The sequence below is a fragment of the Strongylocentrotus purpuratus genome, unplaced genomic scaffold (assembly GCF_000002235.5).
Source record: "Strongylocentrotus purpuratus isolate Spur 01 unplaced genomic scaffold, Spur_5.0 spur5_contig_866, whole genome shotgun sequence".
Classification (NCBI taxonomy): Eukaryota; Metazoa; Echinodermata; class Echinoidea; order Camarodonta; family Strongylocentrotidae; genus Strongylocentrotus; species Strongylocentrotus purpuratus.
Window position 1 is genome coordinate 1,178,906 of NW_022145575.1, and position 26,757 is coordinate 1,205,662.

General features: G+C 38.0%; 1 protein-coding gene and 1 long non-coding RNA gene across 2 annotated transcripts in view; both read left to right on the top strand.

The window, feature by feature from the left end:
* The first annotated feature begins 2,535 nt into the window (after window positions 1–2,535).
* On the top strand, window positions 2,536–7,100 carry LOC115919839. The gene is made up of 4 exons (XR_004062035.1): window positions 2,536–2,614; window positions 3,530–3,842; window positions 6,235–6,338; window positions 6,572–7,100. It is a non-coding gene; the product is annotated as an uncharacterized LOC115919839 (long non-coding RNA).
* Window positions 7,101–10,099: 2,999 nt separating this feature from the next.
* Window positions 10,100–26,757, top strand: part of LOC592669 (sodium- and chloride-dependent taurine transporter) — a 31,350-nt gene continuing 14,692 nt past the window's right edge. The window contains exons 1-6 of the mRNA XM_030974264.1: window positions 10,100–10,324; window positions 13,135–13,266; window positions 18,257–18,420; window positions 20,198–20,376; window positions 23,213–23,345; window positions 24,428–24,562. Coding sequence (XP_030830124.1) covers window positions 10,192–10,324; window positions 13,135–13,266; window positions 18,257–18,420; window positions 20,198–20,376; window positions 23,213–23,345; window positions 24,428–24,562 — 876 coding nt within the window. The 5' untranslated portion in view covers window positions 10,100–10,191. The remainder of the gene's footprint in view (window positions 10,325–13,134; window positions 13,267–18,256; window positions 18,421–20,197; window positions 20,377–23,212; window positions 23,346–24,427; window positions 24,563–26,757) is intronic.

Here is a 26,757-nt window from a genome sequence, read left to right on the forward strand (position 1 = left end):
AAAGTATATTTGTATAGTATTTTGTATTTGCCTCTTAAAGTGTGAAAATCGCACCGTCCAATATTTCGTTCAGTGTTTAAGAAGGGGGGGGGAAGTGAGCAACAAAAAAAAAATTCGTTTTAGCCCCCGGAAATTTGAAAATCGAACAGAACACTATTTTCGCTCAGTAGGGGGGGGGGGAGGATCACTAATCGCGCCGGTCGATTTTTCGCTCACCGGAGGGGGCAGCACTAGTTGTTGTGTTTTTTTTTTCCGAAAATTTGAAAATCGCACCCCCCCCCCCCCCCCCCCCCCCCCCCCCCATTGAGCACCAGGGGAGGGGGCCGTCTTCTTTTTTAAAAACAAATTAAGGTAATTAAGGTACAGCTTTGCTGTAAGGTATTGTTCGCTTCCCTTTGCAACGACTCCCCTTCGGCTTCAGTTGTCTTGTATCTGCTAATTTTCTAATTTTATAACACCTGGGGGGGGGGTGTTACACAAAGATCCTTAGCTGAACTTATCTCTAAGTTGGACTTAAAACAGTTATGGAAAGCCGTTAGTTTGTTTGAAAATATTTTGTAAAAGTCATTTTAAAAGGCGTAAATGTTGTTTAAAATCATTCATATTTCTATTATCATGGGAGATTTCATGTTCTTGATGTGGAATTTATGAAATCCCTAAAAACATGAGTATTCACTTTTTAATATATTTTATTTTAGGCTACAAATGGCTCTCCATAATTTTTAAGTCCAACTTAGAGTTAAGTTCGACTTAGGATCTTTGTGAAACAACCCCCTGGACTTGAAATGCCTTTTCTTCTGTAAGATCATTTGCGACTCATGTATTAAAGGTAATGCAAAGTTTTGGGAAATTTTGAAAAATGGATAGATAGTAATTCTTCAAAGTTTTGATATATTTGGATGCCCCTGTGGATGTATTATAAGCACCGCAAAATTTAGTCCCTGAAACACTTCTGCTCTCGAGAAATTGAATAATCAAAAATTTACCGTTGCTCCCTTTAAATTTCAAATATTTCAAATAGCGATTAAGGCCATTCCATGGTAGCTGCGACTATGAGAATCTCAGAATTTCCAAACGGGAATAGCAAATCGGTCGATTGTAGTCAAGAAACATTGTTTTAAAGCTAAATTAAAAATCAGTCTTCAGAGGGATCTATACAACATAAAGAGTTTATTATGTACAATTTCATCACTTTAGACTCGATTTCAACCGCTACAACGATCATTGAATATTGTAAAATCGCATTTGCTTCCAATAATTATGTTCATTTGAACCAAACTCATGACCCCATACCAAAACTTTGTACATGTAAATGTATTACCTTTAACATCTTTCATGAGGTCTTCTGCTTGCGATCCTCCACTCTTCTCCTCAGCGTGGTCTACTTGCTGACTTATACGTTCCTCAATCCACGAGACAAGGGTTTCGCATATGAGGCTTTAACCTGTCAGCATGAACAACCATCTTCTTTCCACGGTTCTTTGCCTTTTTCCTGTAGACGACATTAGACAAGCGATGAATGATGAGGAAAGACCATTTCCAAAGACGCTGCAATTTCGGAGACAATCCCTTTGACCTATAGCCGAGTTGTAGTAGTCAGTGGCGAATCCAGGGGGCTGGGGCCCGCCCCCCCCCCCCCCCGGCAACAAAAAAGAAGAAAAAAAAGAAGGGAAAAAAAAAGAAGGGAAAAAAAAGAAGGAACAAAAAAAGGAAGGAAATAAAAGGGTTCTAAAAAAATGCTCATCTAACCGTAATTAAATGCCTAAAAACCCTTGACTTCCGTGGGCTCTGCCTTCTGGACCCCACCTAGGGCCCTAAGGCGGACGGCTGCATGCTCATCTAACCGTTATTTCTTGCCCAAAATCCCCGAGCTTCCGAGGGCTCCGCCCCTGGACCCCACGCCAATTCGTGACCTTCCAGTGTCACAAATAAGGTATAAAATCATGCTCATCTGATGATAATTTAATATATAAAACCCCTGAGCTTCCTGGGGCTCCGTCCCCTGGACCCAACAATTTTTGTCCTGACAGTGTCACAAATTGATATAAAAATATGCTCATCTGACCGTTATTTATTGCCCAAAACACCCGAGCTTCCGGGGACTCCGCCCCCTGGACCCCACGCCAATTCGTGACCTACCAGTGTCACAAATAAGGTATAAAATCATGCTCATCTGACGATAATTTAATATATAAAACCCCTGAGCTTCCTGGGGCTCCGTCCCCTGGACCCTACACCAATTTTTGTCCTGGCAGTGTCACAAATTGATTTAAAAATATGCTCATCTGACGTTTATTTATTGCCCAAAACCCCCGAGCTTCCGGGGACTCCGCCCCCTGGACCCCACGCCAATTCGTGACCTACCAGAGTCACAAATAAGGTATAAAATCATGCACATCTGACGATAATTTAATGTATAAAACCCTTGGGGTGGTATTCTCGAAAGCGGCCTAAGTTAAATCAGTGGCCTAAACCTGGTTTAAACCATGGACTATCTTTTTTGCTATTCTCGAAGGTGGCCTAAAGATAAGCCAGGTTTAAATACGTCATAGTTCGGCCTAACTTCGCGTGACGTCACTTTTTAGTTAAATCGACTGTCCGCGGAGAGTGAACGGTAAGTTTTGCATTTGAATTTCTATATTTGATAACAATTTACACTCTTTTGAATGGATAAGCGCTCATGAAAGTTACACCAGCTAATAAAGTATTGTTGTTACTTTCATGTTGCTGTTCTGGTGATAATCTAAAATGCTTTTAACTGAATAAATTTGGGGAAAACTTGGTAAATGTTCACAGTGTTGCAGACCAGTCCCATACGTGCAAATAATTGTCGGTTAACATTTTCGTTTCCTGAGATTGAGCAATTTCTTACCGGGTAATTTTTTTCTTGGCACTATTGTACTTTCGTACGCATATACCACCATAACACCAACTTAAAACTATCATTGCTAGACGTAGAAACTACTGTTATAGTGGATTTTCGAGACGCTGTTGCCTAAAAGTGGACTAGCACTAGGCCTAAATTTAGATCTAGCTGTCTCTTTCGTTCGTTCGTTGGCCTCTGATTTGGGTAGGGTCGGCTCCTCTTTTTCAGCCGACCCTACCCAAATCAGAGGCTAACGAACGAAAGAGACAGACATTTCGGTCTGGTATCACCTCTGCCTGAGCTGCAGTGCTAGTTGTGGCTGTTGGTGTGATAATTTTCTACAGGATGATGATGATTTTCATAACCAACCACCCCCCCCCCCCTCCCCCAAGAAAAACATATTTTTAAACAATATTACTAGATATCTAGACCTAGATCTAAATTTCATCAATAAGAGTCTAGTCTAGACAGATCTAATAGAAATTGAAAGGAAATGGACAGAAGGTTCCCTTTTTGACATACATTTGCTGATAATGTTACAGTAGTTTAGTCTAATAATACTATTAGGCCTAATTAGTAAACTACAGAGAAAGAGAAATGGTAATTTCTTATCAAATATCAACATAATTAATTAATTTTCATCTTGATTTTCTGCTATTTCAGGTTCTTTTCAATTGATGTATGGGGATGAAAAAAGAAGGCCTCTCCCAAGCTACGGTGTCCCGCCTTGTGAAGTCCATCTCAATAGCCAATGCCAGGAGATCGGACCAATACATCTCAATTCCTTCAACAAGAGAGGCAGTCCTGCAGAGTGCAGACCCAACATGAATTTTATAATTACTGCCATTTCCCTGGCGTTAATATGGTCGGTGCTATTGATTGCACCCACATAGGCGTCTTCAAGCCAGTTGGCCCAACACCAGTTATTTCCTGAACAGGAAAAATAGATACTCCATTTTTCTTGGAAAGTCTGCTGGTGAGTAAAGCTGTAATTACTCCTAAATTTTGTAAACTAAATCATGTTTAGGCCTATACAATGTTTATTAAAAAGATCTGCTGATTTTATGAATCTACAGATGTGTCTACAGGTACATTATGAAGTGATTTAAAATTGTTTTGTCTGATGAATGTAGGTGCAATCTACACTCAAACTTGTATTCATTTTACATCGGCACAAGCTAATATTTTCAGCTCGATTGCCATGGCTAACAGTCACTCCTGACAGTGACAGCTTGGCCTAGACTTTTGGGCGGAACTATCTCTGAAAATAAGACACAAATAATCAACAGTTGATAAACTACTTTCAAATTTGGGTCAGAAGAAAATTCAAACCTACCACTAATAATTCTAGACCATATAAGACTTATCGACCTACAGACTGCAGTACAGTACAGTGCAGTATTTTTTTCATTTTACTTTTTTCCCTTTCACGAAGCTCATTTTGGGAGATAACATAAACAATAAGACAATCCTTGGTCTAATGTTAGATTGAACTAAAATGGAAAAGTTGGGCTCTAACGATTAGGGCCTTGTAAAATCTACAACCCAGGCTCTGTTTACATCTAGGTTAGGCCAACTGTCGGCTGGTTATCTAAGTAAGATTTAGACCTCTAGACTTGATTTTAGGAAAGGGACTAACTTTTGACCTACTAGCTGTAGATAAGGGTACCTACTAGCTGTAGATAAGGGTAATGAAGCTGTCCTCATCTTGCTTGATTACACTGCCGCATTTGACACTATCAACCACGACCTGTTCTCCATCGCTTAGAGAACGACTTCTCCATCACCGGCACCGTACTTCAATGGATTCGCTCCTATCTCATGCACCGAACTCAGAAGGTGATCATCAATGACACCAACTCGGAATCATTTCCCCTCATCTGCGGCGTTCCTCAGGGTTCCGTGGTCGGCCCCCTCCTGTTTATTCTTTACACCAGCCCTCTCTCAAATGTTATTAACCTTCATCAGAATATTCAACACACTATGTATGCAGACGACACCCAGATTTATGTAACTCTTCACCCAAACAGCAGGACAGTAGCCGCGAACAAACTCACCAGTTGCCTCAATGAAATCAAAACCTGGTCTTTTCAAAACTGTCTCTGCCTTAATGATTCAAAATCTGAAATGATTCATATTACTTCTAAATTTCGGAACTCAGACCCCTTTCCTGATCTTGTTATGAGTGATGGCTCTCTCAGTTGTTGTGCTTCTGTGCGTGACCTTGGTTTAAATATTGACAGCAATCTTACTTTCAAACAACACATTAGTAATATTTGTAAGTCTGCTTCCTTTGGTATATATAAGATCAGTAGAATCAGGAGGCTACTTGACCGACCCACAACTTCAAAATTAGTCCATGCTTTTGTCTCGACCCATATCGATTACTGTAATTCTTCTCTTTCTGGCCTCCCTCAGTCACATCTAGTCCCACTTCAAAGGGTACAGAATAGCGCTGCTCGGCTTGTGACTCTCTCGCGTAAATCAGAGCACATAACTCCAATATTGAACTCACTACATTGGCTTAAAATTCACCACCGCATATCCTTCAAAATTCTTCTCCTGTGCTACAAAGCTATCAATGGCTTAGCCCCCTCTTACCTTTCCGATCTCATATCCTTACGTTCCCGTACGTCGTCACGAACACTTCGTTCATCTTCCACATTACTGTTAACACCTGGACCCCGCACTAACACCCGGTATGGTGACCGCGCCTTTTCAGTTATTGCCCCCGCTCTCTGGAACAAACTGCCCGCCTTTATTCACTGCGCCCCCTCTGTATCTCAATTCAAATCTCTACTCAAAACCTATCTTTTCAAATTGTAAATTGCAGTTGTGCGTCGGTCAATGGAGGTGCGCACCATATTTGTCTTTATTTAGTTGATTGCCACTGTTTTTCTTACCTTATCTATGTTACTTTTGTATTTTTGCTTTTTCTTCTAATTTAATTCTACGGGTTATAGTCTTCTCTTAATCAGAACACTGTGCGCTTAGAAACATCAGTATTAAGCGCCTAATAAATGTTATGTATTATTTATTATTATAACTTGGCTATAGACTTTAACTACTTAGGGCTTCTTAGGCCATGACATGGCAAGTACAACTGGGTGGAAGCACATTTATGAGATAGTACTGCAATAATGTGTATGTTTGTTCTTGACTTTAAAAGAGATACCGGTAGTCATTCTGTAAATCAATGATTACTAGTAACTGAGTGGGGAGGGGGTGCCTAGTCACTGCCTACATGAAAGGCGCCTTCATTTTTTTTTTAAGTTAGAATATGATTGACACTATAACTAAGACCAATTAGCAATGGAGTAGATCTTTGATATTTTAATGAGGTCTAAACCTTTTTAATTTTGTTTCAGGATGATGTTCTTCTTCAGTAAAATAAATGAAGGCAAATTCCCTGATAATTGAGACAAATTCAGAGAGAGGAAGGAGAACTACTGAGCTGCTGAATTTCTGACAGGTAGGCTGTACGAATAAGTTGTTGTTTGTATGACCAGGTACTTCAAGGAGGGCATTTGTTCATTCACATTTTTCCATCAATACTTTCAAATAATTGATTATGCACTCCACTTTTACCACAATGTGCATGTAAGTCCACTTTGGTCACAATGTACATGCAAGACCTTGTTAATGTTTAACAGAAATAGGTTACAATGTGCTTCCTTTCATTTTCTTTCTCTTTTTATTCAACAGACATACTTGCAAGGACTATGAAGTTCTACTTAGCCTCCTCAATGAACCAGACTCTATCTGCTGTAACTGTGACTGCATGGGAATCAAAACCTTTGTATTATGATCCTCATAACATGAAGCTAACAAACAAGCAACCATTGATAAAAAGCCTGATATGTCCTTGTTGTGTGTGTGAACCACAAAGCAACCATCGCTCATAAGGATGTTTTTATATACATCAGATGTTCATTGTTTCACTGGAAAAATTGTGATTTTTGAGTTATTTAAGAAATCATGTTTTATAATGTGTTTTATAATATAGTGCAAGTCATGATATAACAGATTCCCTGCAAAAGAAAGACGGCTCAAAGGAAGACTATGCTTTGTTTTTAAAAATGGGAAAAAGTAATGTAACAAATGCATAACTTTGAATTCTAATAATTTCAAATAGCAGATTATGAGGCTATTGGAGCTTAATATTTGACCTTCAATTTTATAATCGTATTCATCGTGAATTACAATCTTTTCTGTTTTAAGAAAAATAAATAAATTGAACGTAATTGTTGATATGTTATATACAATATTCCTTTCATATCTTTTGATTTTAAGTGTGCATACTGTTGGGTTCATTGAATTATACATGGAAAAAGTCTGGAAATAGAACAGTCAGAGAACAGAGAGCCAGCGAGAGAGAAAGATAGAGTAAAAGAGAAAGGGAACCAAATGAGAAAGAACAATTTAATGGTGAGAGATGTCATGAAAATGAGAAATAATCAATGATGTGAGATAGTGTGTGTGTGTGTGTGTGTGAGAGAGAGAGAGAGAGAGAGAGAGATGGAGATAGGGAGAAAGAGTTGGGGGGGGTACAGTGCCCCCTTTTTCAAATGCCCCTTTTAATATAGGTAAGTGCCCTTTTAACTTTGTAAGAAGTGCCCCCTTTTCCATAGGAAAAGTGCCCCTTCCCCTTTTCACGTCTGATAAGTGCCCCTTTAATTTTGAAATACGCCCCTTTTCCTTTGACAAGTTTCCATTTTCCTTGGCAATAAGTGTCAATTTTCCATTGTTATAAGTGCCCTTTTAAATCTCTAGTAAGTGCTCCTTTTCAGGTACGAGAAGTGCCCCTTCACCTCTGATAATTGCCCTATTTAAATCTGAGAGGTGCCCCTATTAACAAAATTATCGGTGCCTCTTTTTCATTCTCATAAGTGCCCCTTTAAAAATATGTTCAATGCCCCTTTTCAGGTGCGATATGTGACCCTTTTCACCTCTGATAATTTTCCTTTTAACAATGGTACAATTCCAGCAAGTGCCCTTTTTGTTGGTGCTGCCCCCCGCTTTGGAAGTCACTCCGCCGCCCCTGGACGTCATATTGCTCAAGTTGTCGAGGTGATGCATCCTCTCCACACTGCGCGCATCCATTGTCTTAGCCCATTGTCTTAGTGCATTGTGACGTCATATTGCTCAAGTTGTCGAGGTGATGCATCCTCTCCACACTGCGCGCATCCATTGTCTTAGCCCATTGTCCTAGTGCATTGTGACGTCGCAGCTTCGGTACTGAGCATGTGCAGAAACCGTAACCATGGTGAATAATCCATGGACTAAGTTAGGCCAGGTTTAAACCATGGATCAGTTAGGCCACCATTCGAGAAATGAAAATGACTTAGGTCAGCGGCCTAAGTTAAGCTTGGCCTAACTAAACCACGGTTTAACTTAGGCCAGGTTTAACTTAGGCCGCTTTCGAGAATACCACCCTTGGGCTTTAGGCTCCGTCCCCTGGACCCAACACCAAATTGTGTCCTGCCAGTATCAAAAATAAGGTATAAAAATATGCTCTTGTTATTTATTGCCCAAAACCCCTGAGCTTCCGGGTGCTCCGCCTACCTGGATACCACATCAATTCGTGACCTGCCAGTGTCACAAATAAGGAATAAAATATGCACATCTGACGATAATTTAATGTATAAAACCCATGAGCTTCTGAGGGCTCCGCCCCATAACCCAACACCAATTCGTGACCTGCCAGTGTCACAATTAAGGTATAAAATGATGCTCATCCGACGATAAATTGATGTATAAAACCCCTGAGCTTCTGAGGGCTCCGCCCTGGGCGAAAAGGTGTAAAATACATTAATTTTACTCTTTTTTTGGAGATAGATTTCCTATATCTGCTGTTCATAAATGTCAAGGCTGAAGTGTATTTTGTAATCGAACTCAATTTGTAAATTGATACATGAATTGGCACTTCAAGTGGGCCCTGCAATCGCTACTACCCATCAATTACCAGGTACTCATTCACATCGTTGTGGAGAGTGGCAATTTAATGTGGATGTATATTTTCATGAATACAATTATTACCGGGCTGGGAATCTTACCCTCAACCCTTGGACTTAGAGTCGATGAATTAATCATGATACGACGACAATATAGCAACATATTCGGATCTCGACTTTGGACTCGACTACTATACTGAACATGATTTTTCAATCCTTTTGACGATTTATATATTTAAAATAAAACAGCCCCAAGAGGTATAATTACGTACATGTATAATAATAATAACTCCGCTTTATATAGTGCTTATTACATCTATGATTTACAGCGCTCTATAGATATTACATATATTATTATCCCGGTCATTGGATTCAATACTTTCCCGCACACAGTGTGTGCACAATCTCCACTTCCTGGGGAGCCAGCCAGGCGTAACGTTACGCTCAAAACTGTTTGACCAACAATGACGGTCGCATCCTACCTGGTACCCATTTAACACCTGGGTAGAGAGTAGCAAGTGCAGGTTAATATCTTGCCAAAGGATATTAGTGCCGTGTCGGGATTCGAACCCTCGACCTTCGCATCTGCAGTCAAGCGCCTTAAACCGCTCGACCACGACACTCTTACGCGTGTAAGCCTATGATTTACAGAAACTACATTATGTGAAGTGGATTAACATCAGCGCTGCGCAATTCACATATTTGCAATAAATGCAGTAAAATCATGTACATTGGTCTAATATAGAAAGTACATGCATTCAGGATATGTATGCGGTTCGCCAAGGCTGCATCGCACCGCAACACCGCATACCAGGGGCGTACGCAGGGGGGGGGGGGGGGGTTAGGGGGTTCAAACCCCCCGCTTTGGTATTTTTATGTGTGTAAACCCCCCTAAAAAAAACTTAAAGTGACCTTACCCCCCCCCCCCCCAACGAAAAAAGATGTCAAATTTTCAAATTTCGAGACCAAAAAAAAAAAAAAAGTGTCCACTTACTCCCCCCCCCCCCCCCCCCCCCCCCCCCCCCCCCACTGAGCGACTTTTCAAATTTTCGGGAGCAAATATTTTGGGCCAGATTTTAAACCCCCCCCCCTTGAAAAAATCCTGCGTACGCCCCTGCCGCATACATTACTATAAAGTTTACACACTGAACTTGAAAGAGAACGTCATGCTGAGTCACACCTACCGTACATTTGTTTAAGCCCCCCCCCCCCCCCCCTGAGAAAAATCAGTTACAGTTGCACGTACTTCCTGGTTATTAAGCGCAGAATAGGATATACATTCGGCGTTCATGCATGATAGCTCGAAATATATCTTGACTATAGGATAGACCTGTATACCAGCTAGACCTATATCATACTGAACTATAGAATATGTCGGACCAGGCAGTGATAGATCGGGAACGGTGGAGTTGGCGATTTGAATCTATTGGGACGAACATCGGCTTCGTAGCCTGTTTTCAGAACTTATGGCGCTTCCCTTACCTCTGCTACGCCAATGGCGGGTGTAAGTAGATGACATTTTATTTAGATTATATTTCCTTGCTGTGTTGAACTAGCACGTACATCAGGATTGTTGCTCTATGTGGGGGTGGGGTCAGTCAGACCTCAGTGGTATGCAACCGCGTAGCTAGGATTTTATTTAAGGGGGCGAAGCACTTACAAAAGCGCGTTCCGAAGGAGGGTGGGTGCGAGGTAGGGGAGTCCCTCCCACCCGCCCCCACACCGCTCTTGCGAAGCGCGGAAGCTTTGACGTTTCATTAAACTATAGAGAAAGAAGGTGATTCGTTCTCGACCTTTATAACCCTTGTCTGAAATTTCAAAAATAATATTTGCTTCATTGTTAGGTCTATACAAGATTTCGATTTGTTTTCTTTTAGAATTGAGCATCATGCATGTGATAAATATATTGACCAATCACCAAGCAATCAGTATTTCATCATAAGATTTCCTTAATTGCTTGCGGGAAATATGTTCGTCATTATTTGCCACATTAGTGTGACTTATTTCTTGTTTATTTCTTGTTTGAGAATATGAGAGCGGGGTTGTATATACATACTGGCTAGCGATTCCTACACTCTCCTCAACGAATATACAATACACACGTAAAGAACCCGGCCCGCTGTACATAAAATATCCGTCGAGCACCGTTGAGTCATTGTGTAGGTACCTTATGTCGAGCAATACGAAAGGCGAACTGCGCTGGACTGGGCTTATGGCTATAGAATTCAAAGCTCATTTCACAATTACATTAAGAAGAATATAATTATGATACATATCTGATGTTTCCTTTGTAATCTTGTTATTTGTTAACGCAGTCTAGTTTGTCACGTTCCTTTGTCTGCTCCTTTTTTTTCCTACGTCCTCTTACTTTTTTCTCATCTCTCTCTCCCCCTTTTTTTTTTGGGGGGGGGGGGAGGGGAAGACCACCTCAACTCTTTTGCTTTCCAGTAATACCTAAAATATATTATTTCAAGAGGTCAACGTTAGTCGTCGCTCGAAAACCGCCAACCTATATTCTTATCCATCCCGCTCGTTTTTGTCAGAGGATTTTGAGATAAACTATTCTTCTATTCAGGAAAAATGTTTCGACAAAAAATAACTTCGTTACCGGTCAGGAGCTAGCAAAAACACAACGCTATGTCAAAATGTGATTGCAAAAAGAACAAAATTAGCCGAATATTTGGGCTCAATTTGCATTAACTTCAAAGTTCGGAAATATTACAAATAATATACCAAAAGAGAGAGCAAGAATCGTAAAATCAGTTACCACATCATTTTTCGATGATATCTGAATAATTTTTTGCAGAGGGAGGGGTTCTGTTGGCTCTTTCCAAATCTCGTGACATCTCGCACAAAATCTCGCGGTTTGGGATCGTACGGCCGTACGCGAATCTACAAAATTTGAAAAAATAGCTCATTAAATAGCGCGGGCGCTGCGGTCTGACTGGAGTGCATCAGTGCCCCTTCAAGAGGGTGGATTGATTTCATTTATTGTTTTCATTACATTTATTTATTTAATCACGGTAAATTCGCTTCAGCCTAAACGATAGTTTTTCAAGGAATTTATCAACTGAATAACGTCTAATAATTATTTGATGATGATTATTAACCTAGTATAATTAAATGATTATTAGACCAAGTGGATAGTAGACAAAATTGGCATTCGACAAACAGTAATAATACTGATTAGGCTTATATGAGTATATGTTATCGTCACTATTGTTATAATTATCATTGTCATCATTATCATTGTATTCACTATTAGTATTGTTAGAAGTAGTATTAATAGTGGAGACCACTGCTCTACCAACAAGTAATAGTAGTAGTAGGACAGCAGTAGTAGTAAAAGCCGTATGCACTGTAAAAAAGAATTTGTTCATTGGTAATTTTTACGTATTTTTTCTATGTAGAATTTACTTGAAAACATTTGTTTTGCCAATTACGCACTAAATTTAAGTCTTGCTAACTCAAACTTTCAATTTAGTAGAACATACGTGGAATATTTAAGTAAAATCAAATACATAAGAACTTTAAGTAATTTCAGCTTGCATTAATTTAGTAATTTTAACTCAAAATCAGAAATTATACGTATTACTCAAACAATTTATGTTGATTATTCTTATTTTTTTAAAGTAAGGACCGATGCAGTGTGTAATAGAAATATTTACATAATTTATGAATATTCATTAAGACCAAATTATACTCTTTTTTAAATAAAACAATTCTTTTTTGTGGTTGAATGAAAATTTAAGGACTTTAGAACATTTACTAATTCATTTAACATGGCTAAGCAAAGACAAGACAATTTTTAATTGTTACCCAGTTCGAAACAAATCAAAACTTGATATTTCAGGAAATTGTCAACCAATTTTCCTTTTAAGATGTTACGATCAAGTATATATAAAATTTGGAGCCTTTCAATATGTGTCCAGTTGAAGCATATGTAATAGTTTGTGATGGTGGTAGATATATATATACGGTTAAATCTTAAATAGAAGTAGTGAATGATTAGTGGATGTTACTTGTTAGATAAGATGGGTACCAAATCGTGCAATATGTAATCCTATCATAGCTTTTTTTAAATTATCTAAAATGATTACATTACTTAAATTATTTACGTTAACGTAACTCGATTAAACTGAGTAAAAATTTATTCAGCAAAATAAGTAAATTCTACTTAAGATGCCGTAGGTAATATTTACTTAATAAAAATAAGGCAATTCTTTTCCTCAATTTTATTGAGTTATTTCGATTATTATTTTTTTACAGTGTGGTTTGGTAACACTTTTGATTATGTTCTCTCTCTCTCCACAGTTCTGTTCCTCATCCCATATTTACTATGTTCCATGTTTCTTGCGATTCCTCTCATGTTCTTGGAGACGGCACTCGGTCAATACACCTCCTCAGGTCCCATCAGAGCATGGAAGATATGCCCACTTTTTCAAGGTAAACATAACTAATTAATTAATATTTCTGAAAAGAAATACAAAACATATATACATTGTATAAAACAAGAATTTAGTAATGGGAGACCACGAAAAGACGAAGACGTTTCTAAAACCAACTTCAAACTCTGAGATCATTGATATTGTGTCATCTTTGAAACCATCTAAATCTAGTGGTTCTGATGATATTTCACCTAGAATTATAAAGGAGTGCATTCACCTTTGTATTGATCCCTTATGTAAAATCTTTAATATGTCTTTATCTCAGGGAGTTGTTCCAGATAAACTCAAGGTAGCTAAAGTGGTACCAGTATATAAAAAATCTGACCGTAAAAATGTCATTAATTATAGGCCAATAGCACTGTTACCAATCTTTTCTAAAATTCTTGAGAAAATAATTTATAAACGCTTAAATGAGTTTCTATCTAAAAAGAATATCTTGATTCCTCAGCAGTGCGGTTTTCGTAAGCACTTCTCCACACAGATGGGTGTGTTTAATTTATTAAGTAATATCATAAAAGCTATTGATGGAGACAAGTATTGTCTGGGGATGTTCTTAGATCTATCTAAGGCGTTTGATACCATTGACCATGGTATCCTCAGGAAACTAGAGCATTATGGAATACGTGGTGCAGCATTGTCTTGGTTCCAAAGCTATTTGTTTGACAGGACTCAATTTGTTGTGGTGAATGGTAGTAGTTCCCAACTTGCTTCTATTAAATATGGTGTACCTCAGGGTTCTGTTCTTGGTCCCCTGTTGTTTTTAATTTATATAAATGATATAATACACTCGTCAACATTATTCTCATACTCCCTGTTTGCTGATGATACCAGCTTGCTGCTGGTTGATAAGAAGGCTGAAGATTTATTACTAATTGCAAATCAAGAGATTCAGAAACTGAATACATGGTATTGTTGTAATAAGTTATTGTTGAATGTTCAAAAGACCAAATGTGTTATTTTTCGCTCAAAGGGTAAAAAGCTTCCAGATGGTATTACTTTTCTTAATGTTGGAGGCCATGATGTTGCGCTTAGTGAAAATGTTCAGTTCTTATGGTTAACTATGGATGAACATTTATCTTGGAAGAATCATTTAGATGTTGTATGCACTAAGTTGTCTCGAAGTGTAGGTGTCATTTTTAGATTGAAATTTATTTTACCTGAAAGAGTGCTGATAACATTATATAATAGTATTATTCTTCCTTATTTGACATATTGTAATGTCGCTTGGGGAAACACTTTTAAGTCATATCTTGATAAGTTAAGAGTATTGCAGAAGAAGGCAATAAGGCTTATTACTAATTCTAATTATAGACATCCAAGTTCTCCATTGTTCCTTCGCTTAAGAATGTTACCACTAAGTGGACTTGTGTCAATCAATTGCGTATTGTTTATGTATAAACTTCAGTTTATGCCTCATGAATGTACGTTAAAAGATTTATTCCGTAAAAACTCACAAATTCATAATTATAATACACGTCAAAGGGGTCTTATTCATCAGCCTTTTGCAAGAACAAATATCACTCTGACATCTTTCCATATCTCTTGCATCAAAGAATGGAACAGTTTGCCTGATGATATAAAATATAGTACAACTCTTTCTAGGTTTAGAAGGTTATCTAAAACGTACCTACTTGGAAGACTGACATAATTTTACTTTGTATCTTAATAATTTCTCATTCTCAAATGCTTATAGACCACTAAGGACTGTGTGTGTGTGTGTGTGTGTGTGTGAGGGTGCGCGCGTGTGTGTGAATATTTTTTTGTGTTCTATATTCTGTAGCTTAGTTTGTTTCCATCCCTTGTATAAACATTAGATTCTTTTTATTCACCTTGCCATATCGTTAATGTATGTATTTTGTTGACTATAGGGCCCCGCTCACAAGCTTAGCTTCTACAGGGGTCCTAAAACCATTCACTTAATGATGTACTATTACCAGTCTCTTTTTCATGTAAAAGATTATATCATGTTTTGTGTGGTTTTGAATAAATGAACTTGAACTTGAACTTGAACTTGAAATGGCTAAAACGTGATTCCCAGATACGTCAAAATACATGCGCTGTACGTACAGTACGTTAGGTTCTCACAAAAGTCCGTAGTTTTAATCTTCAAAGTTATTTTAACCGTTGTTAAGCACCGTGTCGACGCAATTGTGGTTACGAAACTTTAAATGCGTAGACGTGGGCGTAGATGAGAGTTTATATCTTGGGATGCATTTGTACTGACAAGAAAATAAATATATAACAAAATATTTTGGGGTGCCTTCATTTTCGATAACCCTCTAACAGGCAAAAAGACAAAAGAAAACGTAATCACATGTTTGATGGTGAATGTTTGCTCTTAAGTCACGGTTGGTTTAGAGTAGTCTTTCTGTTTGTTAATGGAGGGGTGGGGGTGCGTGAATCAAGAACAAAATCGTGAGGGAATTTTGATAGTAATCTCCCCCTGTCCAAATCGGAGGGAAAGTGTCAACCATCCCCGGTATTTCCGACCATGGAAAGACATAATAAACCAGCATTCACTCAGCTTCGACTCCCATCTTGGGGTTCAAGGGGGTGGGAGGGGCAGGGAGGCGATCGAATTCTTGTCATGTTCGGCAAACGAGGAAAGTTATAGCGACTAAGCATGAAAGGGTGGTAAGGGGCCACCCCTCCATTCATAAGAAAGAATAAAAGCACATGTAAATAATGCTCAATAAGATTTTCCATAATTTAACACCAGATTGTATCCAGACTAATCTCTTTTACGAAGAAACCAATTAGGCCTATCCCCTAAGAAATAGAGTGGTGAAGCGTGACGTCATCAAAAATCTATTTTTAGAATTTCTCAATTTTTTTCTTCATTTTTCGAAAGGTTATCAAAAATAATTTCCAAATGTCGAAAACCAATTGTATATGTTAGGTATTGGCTGAGATATGACCATCTGAATAAATATATTTCCTATAGGAACTCAGTGTTATTTTGCTCTGGCTCCTAACCATTATGAGTTAGTCATTTTAGTAGTTATCAGATTTGTATATTTCTCTTTCTTTATTCCTTTTGAATGATTACATTTCTCGTAATTGATGCTTGTACAGCGCGTAGAGAAACTTTTGTTTTATAATGCGCTTTATAAGTATTAATATTATTATTATTCCTTACCTCGGATTATTCATTATTTTGTATGAACTACAAAATCAACCTTTTGCGTTAGATCAGTTTACCAACATATTCACATTATTGGGATACTCTTTAAACAAAGGTTGTTCTTGAAAACACTAACGTTTGTACGAGGGTTGCTCGACATAGCAACAAATGATGTACGCAGACTGGATTCCGCGTATTGTAGTTCATTCATTGAAAACGGATTGATGAAAACACTCGTCACTAGGTCCCTAGGAAAGAAAACAAAAATCGATTTGAATATGTGAGCAAAGAGCGGTCTAAAGCTTCCAGACATTATTTTTTCAGTGTTTAGCGCATGAGCATTACTTGCCTCTTTCACTCTTTTACACACTTGACTTAACCCTAATAAGGCCGAGCTATTTGAGTTCTTAGTAGGGCCGGGGGGCCATTATGGCCCCTCTCCCCCCCTTAGGATCTCGGCCGCAAAGCGGCCGATCTCCGCGAAAATTTGCACGCATGTCAAGTGAAGTGTATAGAATAATATGATGATTTCAATTTTCAGAAAAATTCGCATATTTGCATATTTATGGTAATTTATGCAAATAAAGTCATAAAATTACATTTTTACCCATAAATCATATATTATTCATATTTAAGCATTTTTTTCACTACATATATTTATCAGACCATTTGAAATAAAAATACGACAAAGAAAGTTGAAAGAGCCAGCTTATTCCTTATGTTATTTCTTGTTTTTACAATTTCTTATGTATTTCATTGTTTTGTTTAACTTATGTATTTTATTGTTTTTGTTGTTTTATTTCCTTTCTTACTATAATTCAACTATTTTGACTCCCAAAACAACCACCTAAACTTTAAACAAGACTCAATAACCAATGTTTAATCTATTTTAGGAAAAATGACATTTCCATATGTTTTGTACACAAATCACAAAAATGAGCGCTTTTCGGGCTGACACGCGAAGACAAAAGGTCACCTGACCTTGTAATTGTAGGTCCGATTTTCATTTTTTTTTTTAAGATGCGCAAGACTCGAAAGAAAAAAGTCAGCGAGCGGCGGGGCACCATCCATATGCGTTCTCGAGCAATCGGAAAAATCGTTGAGGTGGGGGCCATAATGCCCCCCCCCCCCGGCCTTATTAGGGTTAATATGCGAAGGCCGTGGGTTCGAGCCCCGTACCTGTACCACTGTCCTTTGGCAAGTCATCAGTTTGACATTTCCCACATTCGAATCAACCAAGGTATTTTTAAATATATATTTTATTACAGAGCACTTGTAACTTTTTTATTCTCAAGGGGTCTATAAAATACAAGCCATGCTTTTTTAATAGAACCTCCACTATGTTTACACCACCTTCCAAATCTTAAATGATTCATATGAATAATTGTTTAATTATTTGTCGTATCATTTGTTTAATATTGTGTTATTGAACGCTTGTATATATTGCATATTCATTTGATTATATTATGTGGACAAAATATTTAAAAAACTTGAAACCTTGAACCTTGTATTGCTACATGGATACCTGGCTGGTAGGAAGTGTTTCATAAATTCTGTGAGCATACAGCAAAATCGGTAGCCTAGCTGGAGCCGGTAAGTTTTTATAAAATATATGTTGAACGCTTTTTTTTTTTTTTTTTGTAATACTCCAAGGCTCGTACAGAAATGACGCGGCATAATCACGGCTTTATTTTTTTTTTAGTGATGACGTTACGTGTACAATACACGGATCTCAGTGAATACGCAGAAGTCCTTTGTTGCTCATAGTTGCTATTCATTTTACATGTACAAAAACCCGGGTGGCTCTTTTTGTGGCGGTTTACCACGCCCACTCCTGAAAACGCCTTTAATTTGATCATCGTAGGTATTGGTGTCGCCACCACTGTCGTTGCTTGGTGGCGTACCATCTACCATAACGTCATCCTGGCTTGGACTCTATACTACCTCTACAGTTCGTGCCTTGGCGGTGAGCTCCCCTGGACGAGATGCAATAATGTATGGAACACACCTTCATGCCTTGAAAGCTCCGTAAGTCTAGACTCTGTACATCCCTCCCCTCCCCCACTCCATCCCATTATTTAAAGCTTCCTCAGTGTGGATCGGGGGGGGGGGAGTCGGGCACACAAGTCACCCCCCCCCCCCCCTGGTAAACCAAATATGGCAGACTTACACGACAACGACAAGTATCTGGTATATCTGTATCTAGGGAACGAACAAAAATGTAATCAAATTTAATGCAGAAATCTTTCTTAAGAGCCTCCTTACAAATTATTCTTTTCACAGGCTACGAATTGTATTTAAATAGACAGAATGCAACTTGCTAACATAATGGCCCGAATTCACAAAGGAGGTTTGTCGACAAACCGAGGTTTATGTACGTCATAATTATGACGCGTTTTGACGCGTTTTTCACAAACCTGGTTTGTAAAAACGCGTCGAAACGCGTCATATGACGCACGAAAACCAAGGTTTGTCGACAAACCTTTGTGAATTCGGGCCAATGTGTTGTTAGGTAGGACAAGTCATAAGTGTAATTCGCATTTCACTATTGAAATACTATTGAAATACAATTATTCGTAGTTAAGCGGGTGAATGAAACAATGTGTAATATTAATAATAATAGATCACATTTATAACGCGCCTAATACATTGTAACGAGGTACTTAGAAAAGATTTTTGCATTAAATTTGATTCCATAACGAAAATTGTCTATTCCAATACCCTATGGTACATGTATATCACATATAAATTCTATTCAGATTTTCTTATCATACATTTATCGTACATTTCAGTAGGTAATGGACTAGGCTAGTGAGGCCAAGGGCTTCGGTTGGGTTCTCGAAAGTCTTTGTGATCGTGTATAGCTCTAAATGGGAAGGTTGAGTTGAGTTAATGATACAAGTAATGATAAACACGATCGCAACTAATTTCGAAATATCAATTTATTGTATATCCCACAGAAATCCTGTTCAAATTACGTCACACGTCTTTTTAATGTTCGCACATCTCAAAAGGCGATGTACAAATTAAGGCCATTGAAATAAGGCCCTTTTACACTTTCACGGATCATCCCGGATCTTAATCCGGGGTGTTCCGGCGTGCGACACCACGATTTCTTCTCGATGCCGGTGTGGATACGTTCCGAACTGGGTGTATACACGGGCAAGTACGGTGTCTCCACGGACAGACAAGGTCGCAACGCGGACCATGCCGGAAACGCATACGGAGCTAACACGGATTTCAAGGAAGAGCACGGAGGCTACTGGGTACTTTTACGGTCCTTACACGGAGGTGTACGTTGTCTATTGGGATATCTCCGGAATGTTGACGGGTGACTTGAGCTTGTAGGCGCTCATTTGATATACGGAATTCCAAACCCGGATGAAACCGGTGTTAATACGGACCTCCCGGTGTCTACACGGACTGTCCCGGGTGTATTCGGCGGCTACACGGAGGTACACGGTGCCTACAGGGAAGAGGACGGATTGTTTCATCCGTGAACTCCGGGATGAAAAGTTAAGCAAGCTTAATTTCTTCCCCGGATATGCCGGTACGCCAAGGATCACGCCGGATGCCTCCCCGGTGTATACACGGTAATGCCGGAGATAACACGGATGATCCCGGAGCGACGATCCGGGATGATCCGTGATGCGATCCGTGAAAGTGTAAAAGGGCCTTAAGGCTGATTTTCGAAGGTAGTTGCAATCGCGATAATGATGATAATAATGATAATAAAAATAATAATAAATATGGTATTAACAGTTGTTGTTGCTATACTGTATCACGTTGAATTCATTGACTCTAGTCTAAATGGGTGTGCGTTAACGGAACCTATATCATCGGCAACAAGTGGGATACGTATCCAACGGAAGCACCGCGAGCTCCATCGTGGAACAGTTGGGATGTAGCAGGGTCTTCAGATAACCCTGACCGATGTGCTTATAATTCCCCTGCAACCACCAACCCGGCCCAGGAGTTCTGGAAGTAAGTTTCATGATAATGATGATGATGATGATTCTAAAACTCACAGTATCAATACTACTATATCATCAACGTTTCCCACTTAGACCGGTTTACTAACATATTCAAATTGTATACATACTTTTCAGACAAGGTTATTCTTGATAAACCGAACGCTTGTTCGGCGCTTCTCAGACATTTCAACAAGTAATGTATGCATACTGGATTCCAAGTATTGTAGTTCTTTCATTAATAACAGGTGAATGGGATAACTCATGACTAGGTCCCCTGAATAAAAACTTTCTTAACTTTGAATATGTTACTAAACCAGGCTATTCCTTCCAGTAACGTTTTTCATACTCTATTCGTATGACTAAAATTCACCTTTCATTGAATGACTACAGTAATAATAGCGATATCATGATAATATTAATAATAGTAATAATGATAATAATAATAATAATGCACATGTATCATGGCACTTTGATATTTGATTAATACCCCGGTTTATAGAGCCGACCCGTAAAAGTAAATAGCGACCATTTAAAAAAAAAATGTATTTACCTCTCCTGGAGTGGAAGCCCTAACATCGAAATCTGATTTCCATTGGGTACCCATTTACACCTGGGTTGGGAGTGGCAATTGTAGATTAACGGCTTTTGAAAACAACATTAGCGTTGGCCCGGGATTTGAACTCTCTACCTTGTGATCTACAATCCGTTGACTTAAAACGGGGTCAGAACCATTTAACCAAGATGTATGCCAAATTGTAGATATACAGGTATATCATCGCTGAATGTATGTGAATAAAGTCTGGATTATGTGATATCCGATATCAAACTCAAAATATGCCTAGATCGGAACAGACGGTACACGCCACCTACACACCGGATTTCCATTCCGGATACACACAGGGGCGTCGCTAGAACTTTTTCAGTGGGGGTGTAGAGGCTACCAATTACCGACAGGCTACCAATTACCGACAAAAGTAGCCCGACAAATACACTGTTGGTCATAAAGGTGGAATAATTATTTTTAACCCAATAATTTATGGAACGATTTTGACAATGATTTATTCTTAATAGATCTAGATAATAGCATATATTCTCAGATTGTATTGAATAATAATTTGTGAGTGTTTGTTTTGCTTGACTGCTAAAGCATGTGTGTGCTACTATGCTAATCAACTAGGGGACCTACGTCCTTAAGTCATAACTGAAAGTAGCGAGGATTAATGCCTCGCAAAAGGGCACTACAGCACATCGACACGGTTTTGATCATGGGGCCTCACAGTAACAAGGCCAGTGCTTAGCCACTGAATCGTGACTGTACGCAACGGAGGCTAGGTTACAGGGCCGCCCCCACAAATACAAAAAAAACAAAGAAAATGCACTAAATTATCAATAATTCATTGCATTTTGCCCCGATCTCAAACAGAAAAAAAATCCTTTGTGTAGCCATGCCTTAGACCATTAAACTTTAATTGATAACGTACACGAGGATCGAGCATGAATCGAGCCAGAATCGACACAGCTGATCCGACACAGCAACATATATGCGTATCTTTCTTGCTCCCTTGACGAGACGACTCCACCTAACAACTCTCCTCTCTCTCTCTCTTACTCCCACCCCTTCTCTCTCAGGCTCTTCCCCCCCCCCCCTCTCTCTTTCTCTCTCTCTCTCCTCTCTTTCATCCCTCGTTTCTTTTGTTTCCTTTTCTCTTTTTTCTCTATTTTTCTTACTCCTTTTCATTCTTTTCTTTTTTTTTACTTTCTTTCCTCTCTTTCCTCTTTAACTTTTTTCTCTTTCTTTCTTTTCTTTCTTACTTTTCTCTTACTTTCTCTTTCTTTCTTTCCTTTCTTTTCCTTTTCTTTTTTCTTTTCTTTCCCTCCCCATTTTCTCAATTTTCCCGACGTCAGCGCAATTTTACCCACAATTTCCTGACAGTTGGGTGTGTCGCACCCCACAGCCCTCCCCCCCCCCCCTTTAGCGACGCCCATGCATACACCCTCTTGCGAATAGAATATACAAAGGGGCTCCGGTTGAAATTATGTTGTTTTTTAAAGCTATTTGAGGGGCGCAGTCATTCCCCCCCCCCCCCCCTCCCCATCAGGCGAGTTTCTAAAAGAATGACGGGTAGGGAGGAGCCTGGAGCCCTTGCATTCATTTTCTACATGTGCCTCGCTTAAATTCATTTATAATCAATACTTTGAGGGGGCTTGGAGGGAAGAAGGGTCCCCTCCAGCCCCTCTCTAGAACCGCTACTGTCTGAAAATGAGTAAAGTCAACATCTTTGTCTAAAGCCACATCCGGGTGTATTACTGGTTAAGTCTACTGCAGGATATGGCAGAAAAATCTGGGAAAATAGAACATGATGGGGAGGGGGGGGGGCTCCACTTCATCTTTATTTCATCTTGAATATCGAGTGTTCCTAACATTCACAAATTTCTTGACACTCCTTTATCTACTGAGGATTCCATACCTCAAAATTATAATCATTTCTGTTTGTATGCATATTTTATGTAAACATTGCATCATTGGTCCCTGGACTACTGCATTGTACATTGTGTATGTTGATATTAACAAACCGAAATGAACTGAACTGATGTCACCTTGCAGCCTCAGTGATACCACAAACTGATGTTGTAGTTGTTAACGCTTCCGTCAGGATAACTCTGTATTATTTTCTGTATTCTTTGAATTAAAGTGTACTTTGAGAAAAAATTCGTATTTCTTAGTAGAAAAAGGAGTGTCAAGAAATTAGTGAATGTTAGGAAAACTCGATAGTCAAAATGAAATAAAGATGAAGTGAACTGAAAAATGGGCTCTAGTTTTATCAGTTGTCATTTTCCTTTGCTAGATTCAATGTGCTACAACAGACAGACGGAATACATGACGTAGGACGTATTGTTTGGTATCTTGCCCTAAACCTCTTCCTCGCATGGAAGCTCATCTACTTTGGCCTCTGGATGGGAGTCAAATTGAGCGGCAAGGTAATGTTATATTTTTGTTTATTGTTTGTTTATTTGTCTGTAATAATTTTATGACGAAAAAATGACCCCCAAAATACGAAATTGCAATGATTTGTTTACAGTTCATTCCTTGTAATTGTAATGATGATGACGATGATGATGATTGTGCTCGTAATAATTACAATAATAATAATAATGATACTTACAATAATAATGATAATAATAGAAATAGTAATAATAATGATGATAATAATGATGATGATAATAGTGACGATGATAATGATAATAATTTTAATGAAGAAAAGAGGAATAATATAGTGGGTCCTTGTACAACGAATATGTCTGTCACACTATGAGCTAGACACCCTGTTCTACTGCTAAAATAACTCGGCTTTTTAGCTGCATTGGTCACACTACGTACCCATTTGCTTAATTTACTTTTTATTGTTGGCTGTGAGCATAAACATTTAAGCAAGGCTTATTGTAGTTAAACTAGTGTAAATAGCTTGGTTGGATTAAAAACAGTACATTCATTTTAAAAGGTGCACTCAATTCATAATTCGACCAGTAAATCCGAGAAATAATTTGTATATTACTTCTTTTTGTTCTATTTTCTTATTTTTAATACCAATGATCATTCTTTTATCGTGTGATTTCGATCAGAAATTAATCATGTTTTTTTTCCTTCAACTTGCCTTTTTTAAAAGTGAATTGAATTAAATGTATTGTCTTGTGCAACAGACAAATCAATACGACATTACAATACGACAGCGATACGACATTTGTTTGAACGTGTACAAAGTGTAATAATAAAAAAGTTGACATTAAAACAACATGTTACTGATGACACTACCAAGAATTATTCATGAAGAAGCCTGCAAAAGAAGGGTTATCACAGTAAAGCGCTTGCTTGATAACGTGATAGTCCTGGGGATGGGTGTTAAAATATTATTAAAAACGGTGATGGTGATGAGGATGATGATGAAAAATTAAAAATAAAGTTTGTATAGAAATTCCCATTTTATGACCATATTGAGTGTAAAATTGTTGAAACCAAACTAGATGTGGTATAATTATTATTCTTACTTCTCTTAATTTTGCAGATAGCTTATTTCACCGTTCCCTATATACACCTTGTACTAGCCGCATTTTTTATACGTGGGGTCACTTTACCAGGAGCGTATGATGGTTTGCGGTTTTTTCTCTACCCCAACATATATCTACTTGGAAGAACACAGGTAAACGGTCTTCAAAGCTTGTATAATATCTTGCATCTGTTGATTTCGCGAAGGTATTTCCTATCGTGTTTTCTCTCTGATTAGAGGACCTGTATTCCCATGTTATGTAATCATTTGAATTTGACTGATTTATTTGACTTTGAAAATTGTATTGTTATGCATCGATATAAGCGCATCCCATTCTCATAAAATAAAATCATTACTTGACAAAGCCCTAAGGGCGACAATTTATAGAACAATATCTTCGTCTACGGAGCATTATTATTTCTTGTATTTTATATATTATATTACATAATATATATATTCATATATATACACATTAAATATATTCTTTTTTAATCATTTGTTTATTCTGACAAGAACACGTATATATAAGGATAAATGCGAGAGATCATGTACTTGAAACTCCTTGAACATATATAAATACCATTAACTCGTTTATATTTCATTTCATTTATTTCATTTCATTTATTTTCATATTTCTCATAAACATACATATATTTCAAATGAAGTACAAAATTGTTTTATTTGAATGATACATAATAATAACAAAGATAAGTGGTCAATATGAATTAGTGATTTAACTAAGAGAAATATGATAGGAACTACATGGAAGCAAGCTTGTATTAAGGTTGTAGGCCCCAGTAAAAGTATTTGTGTTAATAAATGGAGGACGGATATGCATGTAATAGTGACTAGTCTAAATTAATAAAAAAATAAAAAGGAAATAATAATAAACTTGCGGTAGTGCTGTTTATATTATCCCTTCCTTTATTTAAGTGTAGATAAAAGTACACGTACTTAAATTATCATACAATGGGTGCTCAGCTGATAAACGAACATTACAGATAATAGTAAAATGAATACATTTGGATATTACATACATAAATAGAATAACGAGCAAGCGAGCAAGCACACTGTGTCAGCCGTCGCACTCTCGGATATAGAAGTAACGATGTTTTATTGTTGTTGTTGTTGTTTTTTAAATACGTATTCCCGAAAGCACGACAACCAGACACAACGTGCTTGCACACAAAGGTCATACATACATTGACATCAAGATATGCTTTGAAAAGCAGTTCCTTCAGTTTACGTTTAAAAGTATATAAGGACTGACTTTCAATTAACTCTAACGGGAGGGCATTCCAGTAACTGGGTCCTGTAAACATAATCGTTTTTTGGGCAAAAGCAGTTAGGGTACGTGGAAGGTGGTATGCGTTGCTCTGACATGTGGGATAATCATGTAGGGATCTATTTCTCCGGAACATTTGTACAAATATTTCAGGTCGGTTATTAGTAGATAAATTGTACATGAATATACCAACATTGCAATAGAATAAGTCTGATAATTTTAGGATTCTGTTTTCATGGAACAGGTTGTTGGTGTGAAAAAGGTCTCCTACATGATTAATATTTCTAATAGCGCGTTTTTGAATGCGAAAAAGCATATTTATTAGATTTCCACTAGCGTTACCCCAGGCGAGAATTCCATAGGTGAGGTATGGAGTCATTATAGCAGAATAAACTGATTATAAAATTTTACTGGGAAAAAAGTGTTTAAGTCTATTAAGTATACCAGTATTTCTTGAGAGGACCTTGCTCAAATTAGTAATGTGGGATTTCCAAGATAAATCACTATAAAATATAAAGTCCCAGAAATTTAGTGCAGTCGACTTGTTCTAGTTCTAGGTGGTCTTAAGCATTTATGAATCTACCTCGACAGAAAAGGTTAATGTGTATAAAAGCAACAACATTAACCATTAACTTTGTGGCCCGAATTCACAAAGGAGGTTTGTAGATAAACCTAGGTTTATGTGCGTCACATGACTCGTTCCGACGCGTTTCGGACCAAAGTTTGTCTGAACCTTGGTCTGAAATGCATCGGAACGCGTCATATGACGCACATAAACCTAGGTTTGTCGACAAACCATCTTTGTGAATTCGGGCCTTTAGGATTTGTTTATTTTAATATAATCAATATTTCTCTTTGTCTTCAAACTAGTCATTCCAATATTTGTAAAGCTCAGAACGAGTAAAACTATGCAGCGCTACCTTAACCGTGTCTGAATTTAATAGGCAAAATAATCTCCCTTTTTAAATCATGATTTGAATTGATATCTGCATTTTTTCAAAATACACTGAATAACAAAGAAAATGTAAACGTTAGGTATAATAAAAATACGCTAATAATATAA